Source organism: Gopherus flavomarginatus, chromosome 5, assembly GCF_025201925.1.
Source record: "Gopherus flavomarginatus isolate rGopFla2 chromosome 5, rGopFla2.mat.asm, whole genome shotgun sequence".
NCBI classification, from domain to species: domain Eukaryota; kingdom Metazoa; phylum Chordata; order Testudines; family Testudinidae; genus Gopherus; species Gopherus flavomarginatus.
Window position 1 is genome coordinate 120,202,677 of NC_066621.1, and position 22,518 is coordinate 120,225,194.

The 22,518-nt window shown below is 46.1% G+C and overlaps 1 protein-coding gene across 25 annotated transcripts in view; it reads left to right on the forward strand.

Moving 5' to 3' along the window:
• The window catches only part of NRXN3 (neurexin 3), a 1,481,114-nt gene that overhangs the window by 413,906 nt on the left and 1,044,690 nt on the right, over positions 1–22,518 (forward strand). For all 25 annotated transcript variants that reach the window (XR_007774426.1, XR_007774427.1, XM_050953172.1 and 22 more), the window contains one exon: positions 1,376–1,537. Coding sequence is in view for 23 of the 25 variants with exons in the window: in XM_050953172.1 (XP_050809129.1) it covers positions 1,376–1,537 (162 nt within the window). In the remaining 2 variants the exon portion in view is untranslated. The remainder of the gene's footprint in view (positions 1–1,375; positions 1,538–22,518) is intronic.

The window sequence follows — 22,518 nt, forward strand, 5'->3', positions numbered from 1 at the left end:
TTTCACTCTGGTTTTTTTCTCTCTTTTGCTTTTTAGTTTAGCTTTCTTTCTCTCTTTTTTTGTTTGTTTTGCTTTTGACTCTCCGAAGGTTTTTAGCTCTGAACCATTGCAGGGCCTCTAGTTTGTGTGGTGAAGGCTCTCTTTTTCTCTCATCCTTTTGTTGTCGCAACGGCTGTTGTAGGCAAATTGGCCAGCTGTCCTCTTTCTTCCCACTTCTCCCCATCTCTCTCTCTCTCTCTCTGACTTTCCACCTGCCATGGCCGAAAGGAGCTCAGCCAGTTGTTTGTTTCACTACACATTCTGCATGGCATGTCCACGTCTGGTGACTGTCCCTCTCCTATTGGCCTCTATCTTTTTTCCTCCATATCCCCTTCTAACCACTAACAACCTTTAAACAAAATTCACATCACTTTCACTTCCTCCTTTCCCTCCTCCCCCTCCGTTCCCCCCGCACCCTCCATGTGTTTTGGGGTTTGAGTTTTTTTGGGTCTGTTTTGTTTTGTTTTGTTTATGATTATCTTGTTTTCTGTTTGATTTTTCATTTTTGATGATTGCATGCAAGTGTGAAATAGATTTTCTTTCTCTCTCTCTCTTTCTCTCTTTATTTACGGGCTCCAGATCTTATTGGCATGGGCCTGTCAAAGTGTGGTGTGTGCACGCTTTGCATTTTCTCTCTTTCTCTTCTCTGCTCCTCTCACACTTGCTGGTGTGTGGTTGATTTTATTTTATTAGTTTTTGTTAATTTCTTCCTTTCATATTATTATGTTGGTTATGATTCAGCCAGCGCTTTTAAAATTTAATTTATTCCTTTCTTTTATTTTGTGGTGGCGGGTGGCGGGTGTGTGTCTCTTTAGGTCCATGGCATGCACATCCATAATGTATTGAAAGTGAGATCCTTTCCCTCCATCCCTCCCCGAATGCATGATTGTCAGTGTGCCGTGAGCAAATAAAAAATAAAATAAAATAAAACAAAAATATCAACTTTGACTTCAGTAGTGTTTTTTTACTAACAACTGTAACTAACAATAATCATTAATATAAATACTAATTAATCATAAAATCAGCTAAGATGAACAATCTCTTCTGAGGACAGTTCCATTTTCTAGCCTGATTTAGTGAAGAGCCTCTTGATGGATGGAATGCCTGCTTGGCTTGGGAGCATTAAGGTAACAAAACAGGGGTGAATAGAAGCTGGAGTGCTTCTGTCGTGGGCAAAGTAGACCAGAAAATGGAACTTGGCTGCTATAAAAAAAAACAAACCTCACCAAAACCTTAATAAAAGTGATATAAAACATAGGGGAGGCGACTTGCCCTTCTCAGAACTGTAAGGTCATTGCTGGGATTTTTTTTTTTGTCCATTATATCTCTTGAACAGGTGACAATATCTGTGGATGGAATCCTAACTACCACGGGCTACACACAAGAGGATTACACCATGCTGGGTTCAGATGACTTCTTCTATGTAGGAGGGAGTCCAAGTACAGCAGATTTACCTGGGTCACCAGTCAGCAACAACTTCATGGGCTGCCTCAAAGAGGTAATTTTCTTCTTTGACAACTGCTTTTTGGTTTTTGTTCCCCAAAATGTTCTGTTTCCTGCCCTTTGCTACACCCTGAATGTCTCTCACAGGTTCTGAATCTTACCCTGACATTGCAGTGGCTCTGTGATTGCATACACAGACAAACATGGCTGTCAGCCAGACCCACAACATTAGTGACAGAACCCTAGATCCTGGGTTCTAAAAAACAGACCTCTGTTGCTTGAGCTACAGAAAGATTTCCAATAGCTATCTATGTCAGTAAGGCAGTTATTTTCTGTAGGTTGTCAGCCACTTGAGAGCAGTGGTAAACACATGTGGACATTGGGATAATATCCAGAAAAATAAGGCAAATGACCTTCCATTGCTAACTAGCATTTTCTGTGGTGAAAAAAGAAAATCACAATCATCAGAAAATTCAGTGTCCTTGTTAAGTGACTAGACTTTACAGAGGAGTAGGACAAGGAGTAGTAACAAAAAAAGAGTAAAGTGACAGTAATAAGCAATAAAGAAATACAGTGTTACAGGTCAAATGGGATGACTGGTGCTTATGTCACTCTACTGGTGATCATTAAAAAGTCAGCACTTGCCAACAGTCTTCTACATAGAGGGATCTGAACATGTACAGTTATTTCTCTATGCTTGGAATAGGAATTGCTGCAGTTATTCCAGCAATTCCTGTGTTGGTTTATATTGACTTTTTAATGGAAATCATTGTAAAAGGCCTTCCTGCTGATGGTTTCTTGACCCTGTGTATCAGTGTGCATATCACTTTGTTGAAGGCTGTCTGCTAAAAGACATAGATTTTGAACCAACTGCCCTAGACAACTTCTTAGAATGTTCATAGTAAGGATTGCTGGTAAATAGAGTCCCTGTGCTACTGTGCAATGCAAAGTGTTGTGGATGGGTTTCTTGTATGCTTGTTGTAGTATGTCTGGTTTTGTTTTCAGCCAGAGGTGCCATTGAGCCCTCTGTCTTTGGACATTACTAGTATCAGCAGAGGGCTCAAAGGAGAGGCAGTGGTGGATTTTCTTGAAGAAATCATGGAACTGGCCATGTTAGGTCACATGCTCTTCTGTAATTGCCTAACAACTCTGCCATTTCACAAAAGGGCCACACACAGTGTCAGACAGGCTATTCTCAAGAAGTTTTATGTTGTTTTAAGTGTGTTGGGCTCTTGACTTGAATGATGCCTCCTCAAGGTGTTGGAACTGCTGTCTGCCTTAATCTTCTCAATCAGTTGAAGGAGATGTGCATTGGTTGTTGGAAACAGGGATCTGATCTGGATTGAATCTTATACAGAAAATAAAAGTGCCCCTGCTGCATGAGAATGTAACCTGTCTGTGGCAGGCACCACATCTTTGTCTTTACTAGAAAGAGCCTAGGGCCCGATTTTCATAAGTACTGAGCACCATACCGTCATCTGAAGTCAATGGGAGTTACCATTGCTTAACACCTCTGAACATCAGGATTGTAACTTACTTGTGGGTCCTGTAAAGGTAACAGTAATAACAGCAGAAGAGTTCATTTTTGAACTTTCATTCAGGCAGAGAGGGCAGAGAAAGTAATGACAAGAAAATCCCCAGCAACTTTATTAGTATGTATATAGTTGGTTGTGTTCTGGTAATGTACACAATCTACTGCCAATACACACGCATGAAGACAGCACCTGTCTCGTCAAGAAGAGGAGCAACCTAAGGGAGTTGGAAAAGAAAGAGAAAACAGACAATCAGTTTAGAAATGTTTGTAACTCCCATTCTACTAGATAGGGTGACCATATTTTCCAAAGGGAAAACGGGACACCGTGCGGGGCTAGCCCGAGCCATTGAACCAAGTCCTGCCTCCCTGAGCAGGGCTGGCCCATTCCCTTCCCCCCCTTATCCCCCTCCACACATGGCACTGGCCCAAGCCCTGCCCCTCTCTCCCACTGCACAGGGGGCTGACCCGAACTGCTGGCCCAAGCCCTGCTTCTCCCCTGTGCAGGGTTCTCGTTCTGCTCCACACATGGGGCTGGTATCGCTCCTCGCCTGAGCCCTGCCTGCCCCTCCCCCCCCCGCAGGGCTGGTGTTGCTGCTCACCTCCCTCACCCCCTGCATGTTCCTTTAGGTGTGCACATCCCACATTTTGGGTTGGCAAGAGTGAACAGGACAAATATCCACTTTTGCCAAAAAAATCAGGACAGCTGGGGCAACGCTTAAAAAAGGGACTGTCCTGGACAAAATGGGATGGCCAGCCTACTACTGGGCAGCAATAGCAGATATGTATGAGCAGCCTGGACCTACAGGTTGGGTTGGTTTTGACTTGTAGTCTGTTTAGTGGCAACTTGGTCTAGTTGTGAACACAGTAATGCCTCTAGCACTCCTGAAGATGTCACCCTAACTCTAAGGGCATTTCAATGTCTGCTATGTTCTAAGGAGAACAGGAATCAGTCAGAATGTGAACAATAAGAATTTCTACAGTAGGGCATTAGAGGGAAACATTTATTTGGGAACACATGAGAAAAGGGAGTCCTCTATAAAATAAGCAGCTTTACCAATTAACACCTCTCACATTCCCAGCCAGCCATGTGTCATCATTGGTCTTACTAGGACATACACACACAACTGGCAGTTCTGAAAGTTGTAAGCAATGTTGTTGTAGCCATGTTGGTCCTAGGGTATTAGAGAGACAACGTAGGTGAGGTAATATCTTTTACTGGACCAACTTCTGTTGGTGAGAGAGACAAGCTTTCGAGCTACGCAGAGCTCTTCAGGTCTGGGAAGATATTCCAAGCGTCACAGCTAAATACAAGATGGAATAGTATCAGAGGGGTAGCTGTGTTAGTCTGGATCTGTAAAAAGCAACAAAGAGTCCTGTGGCACTGTGTAGACTAACAGATGTATTGGAGCATGAGCTTTTGTGAGTGAATACCCACTTCGTCGGGTGCATGTGGAATATATAGTTTAGCATAGTTAGCACATATTCTAAGGGACCGTTCAATGTGAAGTGGAGAGGTGTTAATATAGCTCTGAAACTTTACTATGCAGCAGAAAAATTCTAACCCTAACCCACCACCCTTTCCCCATTTCCCCTGCCCCAACCTGCACCCCTTGCCCTGGCCAACTATTAACACTTGTCATTGTACAGGAAATAGGATGGTGGCCATGTGGGGCGCTCAGCACACGTAGAAGGGGAAGAAAACTGGCACTAGGACCCAAGAGGTGATGTCCAGCTGCAGAGGCAAGGAGCTGGATCAGCCACCCTCCCTCCCTCAGCAGAAGAAGTGGCTCGGTCCCTCACCCTCTGCTCCTCCCAGATGCAGCTTGCAGGGAGAGGGGCTGAGCAAGCTGGAAATGTGAAGGGGGGGAAGGCAGGAGGGAGGTGCAGCGTGGAAATTACAGAGCACCCCTACCCTGCCCCCCTGGCAGGCTGAGCAGAGCAAGCCTTGGGCAGCTCTGGGCTCACAGAAATCAGAGGAGGGGCACTGGCACATGACCCTGCATGACCCCCCACTCCTTGCCTCTGTTTGAGGGGCAATGCTCTGCCTACTTACCCAACTATGCCCATGTGTGCAGTAGACCGGTAACTCTGGTGTTTGTAACTATGCTAAGAAATCTGTTTCACCTTGTATTTAGCTGTGAAACTTGGGGTACCTTTTCCAGACCTGAAGAAGAGCTCTGTGTAGCTCGAAAGCTTGTCTCTCTCACCAACAGAAGCTGGTCCAGTAAAAGATATTACCTCACCCACCTTGTCTCTATACAGTTCTGAACGTTCTACTTTTCTTCAGATCCATTGCTGGTAGATGGGTCTGACAGTAAATTGCAGTTAATGGATAAAGAGCAGTCTGAAATAATTGCAGGACTCCAGACCAGATGACACAGCAAGCTGAGTGCATCCTAGAAACGCACAGTCTAACACAGACAGGCTATCTGATGTTCAGGTTTTCTGAGCTCTGCATAAAGCAAAATCTAGTTCCTAAGCTTTCCTTCCAGAGGCACCGACTTTCTAATGTGCTGGGGAGTGCTTGACCCCCCGGCTGTACCCCAGGCCCCACCTCCACTCCACCCCTTCCCCCAAGCCACCCCACTCTGCCTCTTCCTGCCCCTGCTCCATCCCCGCCCCCTCTTCACACCCCGTTCTGCCCCCTCTCCCGAGTGTGCCCCCCCTCGCTCCTCCCTGCCAGCACCTCCTGCACGCTGCAAAACAACTGATCCACGGCGAGTGGCAGGCACTGGCATGGGGGAGGAGCTGATGGGGGAGCTCCCAGGGGGTGCTCAGCACCCAACATTTTTTCCCAGTGGGTGCTCAGCACCCATGGAGTCGGCGCCTATGTGATTCTCTGAACCTAAATAACTAAATAACATTGGGTACCACCAAAGTGCCGATGCGGTGGAGTTTGAGAGTTAAGGAACAGGAACATGCTGGTCAGGCCGCAGCAGGCAGTCCACTTCACCTCCCCACAGGAGTTGGAAGGGTGCTCTTTGTTTGAGGAGTGGATTGTTCTCTTGCAATATACCAGGCAATACTTCCATGGACTGGAAAAGTGGATCAAAGTCAAGCACAAGGCAGGTTTTGATGTGGAGCCCTTCACAAGCTGTTTTCTCTTCTTTCCCTTGCCAAGGGAGAGAGCACTGACTGAAGGGCCAGCAGAATCACTGTGAGGGGCTGCAGAGAAGAAAGAACTCTTCTTGCTCTATCTCCCTCCCCTGCACTGCTGAAAGGGAGGAGCAACAGGCTACAAAAAAGCAAATGTTTCCCCATTCAGAGAACGCTGTGGCTGGGGCAGAGTGCCCCTTTGTCTGGATAAGCACCTGCAATGCAGTACCTCTCTGAGGAGCAAGATATTCCCAGAGATGCAGGGGGCTATACTGCGCTAGTTAGTGAATAATAAACACCACCCAGCCCCAGCACCCCTCAGCCCAGCCAAGCTTCATGCTAATCCAGGGGTAGGCAACCTGTGGCACGGGTGCCGAAGGCAGTACGCAAGCAGATTTTCAGTGGCACTCACACTGCCAGGGTCCAGGGGGGGGCTCTGCATTTTAATTTAATTTTAAATGAAGCTTCTTAAATATTTTAAAAACCTTATTTACTTTATATACAACAATAGTTTAGTTCTATATTATAGATTTATAGAAAGAGACCTTCTAAAAATGTTAAAATGTATTACTGGCATGTGAAACCTTAAATTAGAGTAAATAAATGAAGACTCGGCACACCGCTTCTGAAAGGTTGCCGACCCCTGCGCTACACCCTTCTAGGTGTTGTAGCTGAGGTCTGCCTCCCACTCTCCCTGTGCCCTCCCACGGGCACCCTATTGAGAGGCTGAATCTCCTAAGGAAACAAGACAACTTAAATGGGAAGTGGGGGTGAGGCATTCTGCACATTCTCTTAATCTCTAGGGCCTCAGCTAGGTTGCTTCTGCCATATACTGTATTTGTGGTTAGAGCGTCTCATCCCCACTTCCGGTCAGATAGCAGATCATGGAGACCATACGCTGTGTGGGGGTAGAGTGCCTCACTCTCCCTACCCGTGGCTGGGAAGGGCTTTCACATGGAGCGGTGACTGGTGGTGAGATGGAGAAAGTGCCAGCAATTTGGGCAATAATAGCACGGCTGGACATGAATATGGCTTCTGTGACCCCAGCCCCGAGGTGGGTTGAAAACAGAGAGTCTCTGCTGAGGAAGCCAGGCTGGGATGTCCATTATTAGTGGAGTTAAAATGGCCTTTTCCTTGATTTGGTTGAGACAGAGCATTCCCCATACTCACCATAGTGTCTATGCTCCTCACACCCCCTCCTCTAATGGCTGCTGCGGCTCTGACTGGAGGAGTCCCATCAGGTTGTCAGCAATATCTTTTAAATCATAAACCTAAGTCCTGAACTTACGTTTTTATTTTTCTATTCAGTTTCACTAGAACTTAAAGACACCCAAATGTCTACTAAACTATTGTTATTGACTTCTGTAGCCTACCTATCACTGCAGTGGAGCAACTGATACTGGAATGAGGGAGCAGGAGTGCAAAAGAAAAACTACTTCTTAAATTGAAAATAAAAGCAAATATGCAAACGAAGTGTGCATATGCATCAAATATGTAAATTGAGGTACTGAATTATTTGCATAAAATCAAGTTTTCTGGATTTTCAACCTTAACAGATATGAGTGAGTCTTCGAGTGGTGTTATCAGAGGGAGAAGATAGTGATGTAACAGGTCAGTTCAAGGGGGATGTTCCAGACATAAGGAGTTTTGTGGAAGAATGTGCAGAGGCAGATGTTTGAGAACTGGACAAAGCAGGGCTTACTGCAGAATGCAGGGTGCAGTGCGGGTGATGTAATAAGAGGTGATAAATAGACAAGTAGGGAGAGGAAGAACTGTGAAGGGCCCTGAAGTTGAGAACAAGAAGCTTGAACTTTATACGGTGAAAAAAGGGAAACCATTGGTGGCATTCAAAGAGGATGGTGATATGATTAGAGGAAGGAAGGGCAAGGAAGGTGATGAAAACAGCCATATTTTGAACAGATTGGAAGGGCATGAGGTGGACATCAGGGAAGCTGGAGGAAGAGATTGCGATAATCAAAATGGGAGATGAAGAGAGCCTGGGTGAGAATTTTAGCCATGGTGCCACAAAGGAAAGGTTGGATTTTAAATGTTCGTATTCTAACCTCCTGTAACCAGGGAAGGGAGAAGAGGGGGAGACTCCATGGATTCCATTAGGGATCCTTCATGCAGATCTAATTTACTTGGAGGGTAACGGGTGCATATATACTACAGAAACAGATGGAGTAGAAAACCCTAAGACAGGATAGCTGGTTGACAATGGAAAACACAATTTCATGAACTTTTCAACTTTGTTTCTATCAAAATTCTATCAAAAAGCTGAATTTTGGAAAATTTTGATTAGCTCTAACACATTTATAGAAACAGTCACATTTGGATATGGGTAGGATGTTGTCTGGTAAGGGATAAATATTTTGCAGAGACAAAAATACTTTCAGGTTGCACAAGTCATACCTCTTCTGGCTGTGATGGGATGTATCTGTGGAATATGGCTGAGAAGGACTCAAAGGAACTCAGCACACCTCTCTCTCTGTTATATAGCCACTAAGAGCCAGAGTTTTGAGAGACTGTGCATGTGCTTAGTTTTTGGGCTCATAGCCATGATGCTGCATGGAAGTCAGGTCTTTTTGCAGGCACAGGGCCATTTGTGTTAATGAAGGCATGGCTTCTGTTTGAGTTGGACTTTTCTGGGCAGAGTATGGGCTGAGGAGGAAGAAAAATAAAAGACAGATAGAAAGAGAAGGCCTGAGGACATAGGTGTAAAGAAAAGTTTGGGGGTGGGGAGAGGGACAGAAGCAGAAGGCCTAGGGACAGAAGAAGTCAGCCTGAGGATGAAGAGGACAAAGGGAGAATGTTGCTAGGATCATGAGATACTATCCACAGAAAGCTAGACAGCTGGAAAGCATGTGGGAGCCCAAGTCCCAGAGCAGCAGTTTAACAGCACCCCAAGAATCCATATGGGGAGATGAGACAGGATTCCTTAGCTGGTAAAATTTCATCTATGCTCTGCGGAGGTGCTTAGGACATGAACAGCATTAATTGCACATAAATATTGGTCTGACACCGCTGCTCTCTCTGCTCTGTTGCATCTGGATTGGTCTGTTTATTTTTGTAATTGATTTTAAATGTAAGTGAGTTTAATGTTGAAAAAAGAAAGTGAGGGGATAACTGTACTGGACAGAGGCAGGCATAGCATGGGCACAAGCTGTGCATGATTCCTCACCCTAGAGACATGTCTTTTTCTTAATTTGTCACATCCCTTGTTATTGCTGTCAGAACAGGCACATAGCCCTGATGCTTCTAAGCTTTGAGATGCAGCTCTTCCTGTTATTCTGAGTCCTGGGACCTACATAAAACTCTGCCGATGCATCTCAATCTTGACCTGCAGCACGGTTTGCTATTCCAGTTCTCAGCCACTCTTGATGGTTCTACTGATGCACCTTATGACTATATGCATTGTGTCTTCTTGTGTGTTTGTACAGCACCCAGCACAATGAGGCTTCAATCCTGATTGGGACCTCTGGATACTATGGCTATAGGAATAGTTAATATTAATAATAAATTGACCTGTAGAACATGATAAGGCTGAAATCTGCCAACTGTTTGGGCAAAAGAAGGTGTGGGGATAATTAATAAGGAGAACTGAAAGGATTTCCAGAAGAGGTGGCCGTGAAGGAGAAGGTGGTGGTGGTTGTGGTGGAAAGAAGGGGCCGGACATAGTTGTTAAGAGTTGTTATCCGTGGAGGGAGAACAGAGGGGCTGAGGTGAGCTTTGTTACTGGCATCTAAGGCGATGAAGCATGTGGGGGGAGAAGCATCACATGCTAAAATAATTCCATTCTAAGATTTTTTTGGTGAGATATAGAAAAGAAGATGATGTGTCTGAAGCCACATAAGTGACTCAGAGGTGGGGCCAGCAGTAGAACTCAGAAATTTCTGGCTCCCAGTTACACTACCCATCTGTGTATCTGTCTGATCTTGTTCCTCTTTATTATCCTTCCTGCTGGGCTGCTTCTCTTTACCCTCCCCACTTCCCAAGCTCTAGCAAATTGGCTTTTCCTGGAATGGGAACATCCAGGTGAAAGTATCCTTTCAGGAAATGCCAACTGAAAATGTCTGAGCCAGCCTGACATAAGTATCTCTGATGATTTTGGAGAATGTTTGCGGAGCATCTGTGAAATTCCCTTCTCTGTCCTGGTGCTCCATAACGGAGCAGATGGCAGTACTTCTTTTGCATCCAAAGTCTGAGGGCGCTGAGTGGGACACATGGCAACCCTTTATCCAGGAGCACCTGCATTTAAAGCCTAATGAATAATAATTACTTAGCTCATCCATAGGGCTCTTCATCTGTAGGGCTCAAAGCCTAGGATTTTCAAAGAAGCCTAAGAGTATTAGGCTTCTTTGAAAAATACCAACCAAAGTGTGTATTACAAAAGACAATGAGCATCACTTGTCTCAGTTTCACCATCTGTAAGATGGGGATTAGTGGTGATATGACTTGGCAAGGTCACACAAGAGATCAGTGATGGAGCAAGCAATAGAATACAGGTCTCCTGACTCCTGCTCCAGGTCCCTGCACACTGGGACTTACTGCTTCCCCACAGGCAGGGCCTGTACCATCAGTAATGTGGAAGATGACTATGCAGTGCTTCAAGGGCTTGTCTTTGGATGATGGTAGCTGTTTCTGAAAGTCCCTACACCTTTTTTCAAGAGGGGAATTTCCTTCTCCACTTGCAGCTGCCCAGCATTTCCTTGCTTTACCCTTGACATCTCTGCCTCATTCCTGCCATCTTGAGAGAGTGAAAGACAGACATCAGAAAGCATAGGTGCAGGAATTAAGGGTGCGAGGGGTGCTGCAGTACCCCCAAGCTCCGGGCCCTGCACCCAGCTCTTCTGCCGCCCTGTTCCTGGGGTCTCGGCTGGCCCCACGCCAGGGGTCCCGGCTGCTGCCCTGTTCCCAGAGTCTGCTGACACCCCACGCCCGGGGCTTTGCTCCTGGCCTCAGCTAGGAGGAGGGAGGTGGACAGGGGTAAGGGGGCTGGCTCTCAGCACCCCCCTATTAAAAATGTTCCAGCGCCATGGTCAGAAAGGGTCACACTGTGCGTGTGTGGATTACATCCACCATGCATTTTAACTGACCAGAGGAGGCACTATTGACTGGTGTGAAATGCCTCTTCTCTCCTCTTTTGGGGATAAGTGAGCTTCCCTGCTTGGTAAGCCATCTGCTCTGCTGGTGCAGCTGAGTGAGAGAGCAGGAAATCAAAGATAGATTCTCTGTTCTCTTTGGTCTCCACAAGTCTGAGCTCTCCCATACTCCAGCATATACATCATTCCCTTCCTCCTGTAAGGATTAATTTCAGGGGCCAGTTCAAAATTGCTTTTTAACACCCCCCCATACACAAATTCATCCTCAACAACTTGATCTGTCTGTGCTCTCCTCCTTGCTCCGTTTACTCTTCTCGCACCACCTGCCTCTCTGTCGCTCCCTACAGTACAGCACCCAAATTGCCTTTGGAAAAAGATCAGAACTGATTTATTTTTTACTGAATAACCAATATTTTTACTGAAGTTCTTTCTTTTTTATTTTAATTTTTCCAACAAAAAATTTAACCAAACTGAGAAATTTCTGCAGAAAGTTTTAGTTTTGATTGAAAAGCAGTTTTTCATTTTTTAACAGTCCTGTACAAAGCTTTAGATTCTTCTTTGAGTGATGTCCATATGGGTGCTGCCTATGGTGATGTCCCTATAGGTGTGGCAGCGCCCCGTCACTTGGGAGCAGAGATGTTCATCAGCAGTGCCTGTCAGAGCACACATGCGCACCTCCACCCTCGCACGCTGCGAGTGGGACGTACGTATCGTGCTGTGCGGTCCGACCGCCCGCAGTTCCTTCTCTACCACCTTTCATCTGGGACAGAATCTGACTTCTCCTGTTCCTTCAGTAGTTAGCACTTTACCTGTTAGTTGTAGTGTAGTTAATATGTTATTCTTCTCCGTTTCTTCTATTCTAAAAAACCAAATAAACCCCAGTTTTTTGTTTTTACTTTACCATTACAGTTATTGCATAGCTTAGGTTTCATTTTCCCTGCTTTTCACTCTTCCTAACCGGGAAGCTTTTTTTCCTCACGTTATGTCTGGATCCCCCAGGTTTAAGAGGTGCATCTCTTGCTGGGCCACCTTCCCGGTAACGGATGGCCACCCACAGTATATTCGCTGTATGGGAGAGGGACATGTCCCACAAAACTGTTCCACTGCCGTGGCCTCACAGCCAGAGCCAGAAAAGACTGGGGCATTCGCTTAAAACTTCTCACAGAGAAATCACTGTGACCTGCATCAGACCCAGGCCCAGCTCTTCCCCTGTGAGGTCCTCACAGTCTGCCAAGTCATCTACCGAGTCTCACTCCCCTTGTCCCTCGAAACTGCCCAGGGAGCAAAGCCAGAGACCTATATTAGTTTCTTGCCCTCTGGAGACTGAACCCCCACCGATACTGACTGGGGTGGAACAACATGAGGAGAAAGCTTCAGCAACAATACATTTTTTCCTCCTCCTCCATGATGAGGTTATCATGCTTCCACTCACTAAATCTGCCAATGACTCTGGACATTTTCAAGATTTATTCTGTAGGATTGCATACTCCTTGCAGATTCCTTTGAAGGAAGTCAAGGACCAGCAGCATAAGCTGCTTGATATCCTCCAGACATCCTCTTCCTCCAAGATCATACTACTGATCAATGAGTGCTCTGGCAGACCCCGGCATCCATCCTCCAGCTTGAAAACATGCTGACAAAAAATATGTTTTGGCAAAAGATGCAGAATTTCTATTCTCACACTGTCCCCCAAATTCTCTGGTGGCCAATGCACTGCAAGAGAAAGGCTGTCAGTACCAATCCTGTTCTAGCCATCCATACAGAGATTGGAAATGCCTAGACTTATTTGGATGCAAGTCATATTCATCAGTCACACTCCATCTTCAAGAAGTGTGTCCCTATAGGTGCTCCATTGCCCTCCTCCCCTCTGCTTCAGAGAGAAGGAACTGGGGGGCAGTGAACAACACAGCGCTATACATACATCCCATTCACAGCATGAGCCGGGGAGGTGCATGTGTGTGGTCCAACAGCCATGGGTGATGAAGATCTCCAATTCCAGGTGCATGGGGCTCTGCTGCACCTACAGGGGAGCACCCACAAGGACACACATCTTGAAGAACCTCAGTTACTGCACAGGGCGAGTAACTTTCTCATCTGGAAACATTGGTTCTAATCTCAGCTCTGCCAAGGAACAGCACTGTGACCCTAGGCAAGTCACTTAACTTGCACCTGCCACAGTTTCTCCATTTATAAATTGCTTTCAGATATCAAGATATAAAGTGCCATAATAATATTAAGGACCAGATGTTTAAAAAGGTATTTTGGTGTCTAAAGATGCAGATAGGAACCTACTTAGATTTTCAAATTGTCTCTCCTGGGAGTTAGGTGCCTAATCTGCTGAGACCCTTTTGAAAGTTCCATTAGGCATCTGTAGGTATCTGAATACCTTTGTACAAGCTGGCCCTAAGTGTTATTACGAGGGCTTGCATATACGAGGATGAATATGGTATAAATGCATAGAGAGATACTTTATATATCTAGTTGGGTCTGAATGAGTTTCTGAAACAAGAACGTGGGTGGTGACAGTAACACATACCATATAAATGACAGGGGTTTGAAATGTAGTCTAGTTAGCATCCTACTGTTCTCCTCTATGAACAAATCTGGCAATAGTGAGCATTCTTGTTTCACTCCTACGGTCATCCTGAACCATCCTGTGAGCTTCTTGTCTGCTCTATCCACACTCCTCGAATTGCTGAAAATGTCTTGTATCCGCTTGATTAGTTTCTTGGGTTTGCCATACAGTGTCAAGACTTGAAATAACCCTTTCTGTCAAATGCTGTCAAAAGCCTGTTTGAGGTCTATAAAACTGTTGTAAGAGATTCAGTTGTGTTCTGTGCACTTCTCTGATATCTGTATTTGTTCAGCTTGGGACTGGAAGCAGTAATGACTGTAGCACTGAAAGATGAAACGAGGAGTTACGTTATGTGGGGAAACAGTGAATAACCTTAGATTGCTAGACAATATTGACCTCATAGCATTGACCAAAGAAGATTTACAGACAATAACTGACAAGGTAGACCAGGAAAGCAGCAAATTCAAACCGAATATCAGTGTGAAAGCAAAAACTATGGAAAATGGAAGGCAAGAGGGGGAGGTAAAGATAAAAGCTGGAGACAAAGAATTAGAAGTGGAAAAATGTGCGTATCTTGGAAGAATAGTATTGAGAAATGGGAATTGTGAGGATGACATTAAAAGAAGAATTAGCATAGCTGCTATTGCTTTTGGAAAACTCTGCAAGATCTGGAAGGCTAAAGACATTTCAGTATAAACAAAAATCAGCATATGAGACAATTGTCATGAAGATACTACTGTACAGGTCTGAATGCTCAAGTACAAGGAAAGCTGACAAATGGAAGATATGGGACTGGACATAAGCAACCTGGCCTAACAATCACACTGGGGCTGGTGTCCACAAGTCAAGGACAGTCACTAGGTGGTAGTCGGCAAGCAGGGAGCAGAATAATCACTTCCACTGGGATCAGTAAGCAAGAGTCAGTGTCAGAGTCAGGCCATAGTCAGAGTCTAGAGAACAGAGGTAGTACCAGGCTGAAATAAAGAGGCAAGGATCAGAGTCAGAGACAGAAGGTCAGAAAGCAAAGTATAGTCTGAAGTCACAGCAGGCCAGACATCTGTGTAATTTCCCAGGCAACTTTCTGAGGCACCGTCCAGGTTAAATAGTGTGCATGGGCCAATCAGAGGGCTGCAGGGTTCTCTCACTCAACTCGTTGGGCAGTATTTCCTCCAACACCTAATCTCCACAGTGCTCCTAGGAGCTAGTGCTATATGGTCTCCCAGTGGCTCTCTGGGGCTGTCAGCTGTTTCTGTTTCTGCAGCCCTGTGTTCTAGTCCTACAGTTCCTTATAGACCTTGCCTGCAGAAATTAAATGGTTGAGAGACATACTCAGAATTTAAAACTGAAGAAAATAAAAAAATGAAGAGATAAGAAATAGGACAAGAAATAACACTGTTATAGAAGTTTCCAGTAAGACAGCTGTGATGGTTTAAACATGTCTCAAGAATGGACCTGAAAAGGATACCTGATGTGGCAATACATACCAGAGAGCAAGGACCTCTAAATAAAGGAAAAGAGGATGCATTAGATACACACAAGAGAGAACAAAAAATATTAACAGAGCCACAAAGCTGATACGATAGAAAGTGTTAGACTTTTTTCGGTCCTGTTGTCGCTGCTGAGCTGACAGGTGGGAATCAAAGAAGTAGTTCACCTGTTTGAGTAGTTGGGATTGCTGCTAGATTCAGACCAGACTGTGCCACTGAGATATCAAACTTGTTCTTTTGGTCTTGTGCTTTTTGCCCACCTTGCCATACTGGAGAGAACAGGAAGTCAAGGGTGAGCTGTTTCCACGGTGGGATATTTACTGGTGCTTCCTATGGCTGCCAGGTCTCAGGCTCAAGCACTGTTTGGAGAACACAGCTAGTCTCTTACACAGGAGTCAGAATATGGTTTGTATAATATTCCTCTACCACTCAAGAACTTCAGAATAGCTGCACACAGAAGCAGCCTTGAAGAACAGACCACACTTTCTCTCCATCTTTGATGGAATAAAACTGTCTATACGTGGTATAGAGGTCTAGATGACTACTCCTTCCAGCTCGTGTGCAATGGAGTCTAAGTACTGTCTTCTTGTAGTCTCCACTGAGACAGAAGAACACCCAGTCTTTCCAGAGCTTCCTGATTAGTGTTTGCTCTCAGGTAGATAAAACTGGGGATGGAACAGTTAGCTCACATCAGAAGCCTATTGGCCTCATGGGTGGACAAATGCTCACATACCACAAGGAGTGGATCATTGTGCCATACTCCCCCAAGCATGGGGGCCTCCTATGGATTTGGATCCTGCGGCTTTAAGAATCCTGCCTTAATCTACTATTCCATGCTTAATTGGAAGCAAGAACATCAGAAGTGGACTCCCCCTTCCTCCACCATGAAATACAGTGAGTGGGATTCCCACTCCTGGTGAGCATCTGCAACTCAGAGACATGCTATATGTGCTGATTTTAAGGAAGTGAGAACTTATCCAACTGTGGAACTGCTGTAGGAGGAACATGTTCTCCTAACAGGATCCGAAGCCTGTACTCACACTGGCATGTTTAGAAACTTTAAAGGAGAACAGAAAATATGGCCTATGCTTTGAGGTTACAGGAGCGTTGTTTTTAGTTCAGATCAGAAGGCCAGGGAGCATGGTACTGGTGACTATAGCATTGCTACACCCTTAGACAAGGTGCAGCATTCATGTGCCTATGTCTGTTGCATGAGTGAGTGTGTATTTGCATGATCATACTCCCTCCATGCTCCGACATTCTCCCTATGGGTCTTCAACGTTCTGGCACAGCTCTGGTACCCCACTTGCTGCAAGGAAGCTCTGAGCTTGCTTTCCAGCAGGGCAGCACTTGGTCCCAGCAGCATCCCCTCACTATAGTAATGCTAGACTGGAGAAGGAGGAGAACTGCAGATTTAGGGAAGAGGTGGGAAAGAATACTGGCATTTAAAATGTGGCTTGAGGATGGCATAATTGAGCCCATTAAAACCATGCCTCCTTTTTTGATTATTAGCCATTTTAATTGGAATGGGTTTTGCATCCAGAGAAAGTCTCCGAACAGATGATTAATGGTTTAATCTGTAATAACTTTACGTTTTATAGAACCCTGCTAGGAGTCAGCATCTGGTGAGCCAAGCTATTTAAAGCTGTGTTAATTCTGTTAATTGCTCTACGTTTATTCGGATTGCTGGCACCTGCGGGCTTTGGGATAATGGGAGGGGTATATGCTCTCCCTCTCTCTCGTTGAGGAAAATAGAGAGGGCCATTTCCTCAGCTCAAAATGCTAACCTTGGCAGAATGTCCTGGCTGGAGTGCTTGTCCTTGCGATTCCCACTTTCACCACAGCTGAAGGCAGTGAGATGCCAGCCAGAGATAGTATGCTGCCTTGGCTGGGACACGAGTGAAGCAGACATCCTGCTTTTGCATGTACTCCCCATCATCAGGCGGCAGTAGCAGCAGGGAATAGAGCTAGTGATTTTAAAAGGCTGATCAGGTCTGCCCTGTTCTGCTACACTTCTCAGCTGGCTGCCAGTGTTCATTTTCCACTCTGGGAAGTGCTTTAGTAGGTTTCAAGCCCAGAACTCAGTAACCCAAAGCAGATGTGGGGAAAAGTTTGCTGCTCATTTTTGAACTTTGATCAGGGTAAATCTTCCAGAGTGGGAAAGAGAATTTGTGGTAACTAATGTTCCCTGTGAAATGCATGAGAATGGTTAGATTTCCACTGAGATCTTTTGGTGTAATAAAGAGAAATCTTGAGGTTTGATGCTGGCTTGAACAAAGCCCTGGAGAGCACACTGTAAGGAACAATCCTGACATTAGGGCCTGAGTAGGAAGTTGGAGCTCTTTTCCATCTTTGAGGTCTGTGTTTTGAGGAGACACTCTCCTAAATGGAATAGCTACTGGCAAACTTGCACACAAATTTCCAGCTGAGACCAGCTCACCCTGACTCCTACCAGGATAGCTGAGAGTGGAGGCTTGGGCTACCATTTTGACAGTTGGGTGAACCAAGGCCTACACACACTGTTTCCTGTTCAGGGCCTGGCTGTGGTGACATACGCAAGTCTAGCCAGCAACAGGGAAGACTTTGCTAATTGGTGACATCCTCTCTGTTTTTCAGGCTCCCAGTTTGCTGACCTTGGAGGCTCTGTTTCACAGAGCAGGCCAGTCAAACACAAGTGTGATATCTACCCAACTCCCAGTGCTGATTTCCACACGGCTGTAGCAGTCCCTCTCTTCTTTTCCACCAGTTGCTATTTACCCAACTCACTTTCCTACAGACCTGATGAAGGCTGGAGTTGGTGAGCCAGTATGCCAAGGAGTGAAGGAAAAAACCTGGGTTGATTTGTGCCTTGCCTCAACCTGGTCAGTTGAGTTTGGCTGTGGCTTAGATTCACAGCTGTAGAACTAAAGAGAGCCCAGGCATGCTTCTTCTTCTCTTATTCTAGCATTAGTCCTATCTATATGGGGTTGGCTTTTTGAGTCCTTGTATAAATAACTCATTTCATGGATTTCTTTGGCAAAGTTTTATGGCCGGCTGCCAGCTGGGGCTGGTGTAATGGCACCTTTCATGGACTTATGCAGTCAATAAACTTTTATGATAGTGTCTGAGGATTTATAGCCAGTAATAACATTGTAATTTGACTGCAGTAACCAAGTACTTGTTAATAGTGTTAAACTAGACTCTTCTCAGAAATTCAGAGCTCCCATCACCTTGCTTTTCTCTTCTGCCTACAGCTGTTTTCCTAGGCTCCCTGTGGTGTTCTCTGGTATGTGTTGAATTTACTCAGTCCTGCCCTTCTATTCAATTTGTATTAGATAAAATAGTGACCTTTGGCTTGAGCTTGTGACTGACATCATCATTTTCATCATGTTGTTATGTTTACTTATTTGTCAGGAGAATCCCAATTGGATTAGATGCATCTTGTTTCTAAGGGTAGCCTCAGGGCCGGTCCTACCATTTAGGCCAACTAGGCGGTTGCCTAGGGCGCCAACATTTGGGGGCGCCAAAAAGCGGCGCCTCCAATTTTTTTTAAAGCCTTTCAGCAGCTGCTGCATTGGGAGAGAGAGGGAGTCTGAGCCGCCGGCAGGCAGCCCAGAGGTTCCCCTGGGTCAGCGCGCTGCCGCCAGAAGGCAGCCTAAGGGTTTCTTGGGTCAGTGCACCGCCGCTGGCAGGCAGCCCAGGGGTTCGGGCTGCCGGCGGCTCACTGACCCAGGGGAACCCCTGGGCTGCCTGCTGGTGGCTCAGACTCCCTCTCCCTCCCAGCACAGCAGCCGCTCCATCCCATGTGATTCTTCTCATTGCCGGCAGTGGCGCCGGCGGCTGGGCAGAGTCCGCAGCTCTGCTTAACACATGTGGCAGGAGCCCGGTGACGGGCGCAACAGCTGGGCTTCTGGAGCAGAGGTGAGCTCGGGTGGGGAGGTGCCGGAGGGCTGAGGGGGGGAGCTGCCACAGGAGGGCGCCTCAGAGCGGAGCTGCAGCAGGGCTGGGGGAGGTGCAAGGTGGCAGTTTTGCCTAGGGCGCGAAACTTCCTTGCTCCGGCCTTGGGTAGCCTCACAGAAGATGGTTACAGGCCATGGTTCCTGTACCTGTCTACCTCACTACAAGCATCACACAAGTTAATGGTGTTAAAGGTTTATATACAACTGTGGGAGAAGCAGAAGAACAGGAGGCATCAGAGCTGGTATCAGGAGGGAGCAGAAGGCTGATATGATACAAGAGGAGGTCTGAGATGTAGACAGGGACAAAGTTATCTAGAGGCATGTAGATGAAGGTAAGAAGTTTGAAGCTGGTGTGGCGGGAAAGGAGAAGGAGCCAGGGAAGGGGTTCACAAGGGAAGGGGCATTTGTGGTTTGATCAAAGGATAAAGATCACAATTTTAGTGGCTGCATTTTGAATCAAATAGTGAAGGGAAGGAGAGGGCTGTGGTCTAATCAAGGGATGAAGATGATTATTTTAGAGTCTGTGTTTTGTTTGAAATGGAGGGTGGCAACGTGAATGTCAGAGGCCACAGAGGAGGAGGTTGCTGTAATGGAAATGGGAGATGGGGCCCAAATGATAGTCTTGGTTGTTGGTAGAGAGCTGAAGGATGAGAATTTCAGTATGCCCATACCTCTTGTGATGATGAAGGATCTGACAGTGGGGGTGTTAATAAATCCTGCCAAATTCCAACACAGGTAGTTTCCCCATATCCTCATCCTGTTGGCTATGGTATTCTTCATCACCTCCTGTACTAAACTGAGTAGAGCTATAAAACTGCTGCTAAGTTGCACTGCAGAGGTGGCTGCATTTCAATGCTGAGTGATCCTGAAGTGCATAAAGTTTGTAAATTCCACAAAAAGTGCTAACAAAATAAATCCATCATAATCTCTCCAAGCCAGTGTGGGCCTTACTAGCAATGCTTCTGATGTGTTTGCATTTCTTCCCCTATGGCTGTTATCACTAAAGTAACAATAAAGGGGGTTTATTACTGCCAAATGAGCCTCTGTTCTGAGCTCTAAGCCTCCATGGGGTTACCCTTTATAGGAAATTTAAAAAGCAAGGAGTGGTTTTTACTGCCTAAGATCAGTGGACTGATGCTGTGTAAAAAGGGGCTAAGAAGGGACTATCCTACTGGGACAAACTTCAGACAATCATAGACATTAGAGATGGCAAACACTTACTAGGTCACGTTGTCCATCTCCCCCTACCCAGGGCACCACTGTTCCCTTCATTATATTCAATGGGAAATGTGTATACAAAGAGTCTTTTACCACAGTACTTTGCTCACCAATTTCTCTATTCCCTTTGCTACTGCTAAAGACATTTTAAGGATAAATAAGAGCTCTTCCACCCCATCACATCTGGACTTCTCTCGCCCATTGTCTCTCTCAGGTGATGATAATAACACTTGGCACTTTTAAAGGGATCTTAGTTTGGAGATGTCTAAGCTCTTTAAAAAGGAGGGTGAAAATTATTAATTCAATTGTTTTACTTAACTAAGGCCTTGTCTACATTGCAAACGCTACAGCAGCACAGCTATGGCACTGCAGCTGTGCGATAGTGCAGACACTTGGTACAGCAGTGGAAGGGGTTTTTAGTCACTGTAGTTAATCCACAGCTCTTAGAGACCGTAGCTAGGTTGATGGAAGAATTCTTCTATCAAATTGGCAGTGTCTATACAGGTGCTTAGATCGACCTAGCTACATCATTCAGGGTGTGAAAAAATCACACCCTGAGAGATGAATTTTAGGTGTAGACCAGCCTAAGGCACTAAGGGTACGTCTACACTACGGGATTATTCTGATTTTACATAAACTGGTTTTGTAAAACAGATTGTATAAAGTCGAGTGCACGTGGCCACACTAGGCACATTAATTCGGCGGTGTGCGTCCATGGTCCGAGGCTAGCGTCGATTTCTGGAGCATTGCACTGTGGGTAGCTATCCCGTAGCTATCCCATAGTTCCTGCAGTCTCCCCCACCCCTTGGAATTCTGGGTTGAGATCCCAGTGCCTGATGGGGCAAAAATCATTATCGCAGGTGATTCTGGGTACAGCCTCACCCCTCCCTCCCTGAAAGCAGCAGACAACTGTTTCACGCCTTCTTTTCCTGGATGAACTGTGCAGATGCCATAGCACGGCAAGCATGGACCCTGCTCAGATCAATACCGCAATCCTGGACGTTGTAAACACCTCGCGCATTCTCGTGCAGTCTATGCTAAACCGGGACCTGCAAAGCCAGGCGAGGAGGAGGAGGCGGCTACGGCAGCGCAGCGACGAGAGTGATGAGGACATGGACACAGAATTCTCTCAAACCGCGGGCCCCTGCGCTTTGGAGATCCTGCTGGTAATGGGGCGGGTTCTAGCCATTGAACGCCGATTTTGGGCCCGGGAAACAAGCACAGACTGGTGGGACCACATAGTTTTGCAGGTGTGGGACAATTCTCAGTGGCTGCGAAACTTTCACATGTGTAAGAGCACTTTCATGGAACTTTGTGACTTGCTTTCCCCTGCCCTGAAACGCCATAATAGCAAGATGAGAGCAGCCCTCACAGTGGAGAAGCGAGTGGCAATAGCCCTCTGGAAGTTTGCAACGCCAGACAGCTACCAGTCAGTTGGGAATCAGTTTGGAGTGGGAAAATCTACTGTGGGGGATGCTGTGATGCAAGTAGACAAAGCAATAATTAAGCTGCTGCTACGAAAGGTTGTGACTCTGGGAAACATGCAGGTCATAGTGGATGGCTTTGCTGCAATGGGATTCCCTAATTTTGTGGGGGGGGGGCGATAGATGGAACCCATATCCCTATCTTGGCACTGGAGCACCAGGACACCCAGTACGTAAACCGCAAGGGGTACTTTTCAATGGTGCTGCAAACACTGGTGGATCACAAGGGACGTTTCACCAACATCCACGTGGGATGGCCAGGAAGGGTTCATGACGCTCGTGTCTTCAGGAACACTACTCTGTTTAAACGGCTGCAGCAAGGGACTTACTTCCCAGACCAGAAAATAACAGTTGGGGATGTTGAAATGCCTGTCGTTATCCTGGGGGACCCAGCCTACCCCTTGATGCCATGGCTCATGTAGCCATACACAGGCAACCTGGACAGTGGTCAGGAGCTGTTCAACTAAAGGCTGAGCAAGTGCAGAATGGTCGTAGAATGTGCATTTGGCCATTTAAAGGCGCGCTGGCGCACATTACTCACTCGCTCAGACCTCAGCCAAACCAATGTCCCCTTTGTTATTGCTGCTTGCTGTGTGCTCCAC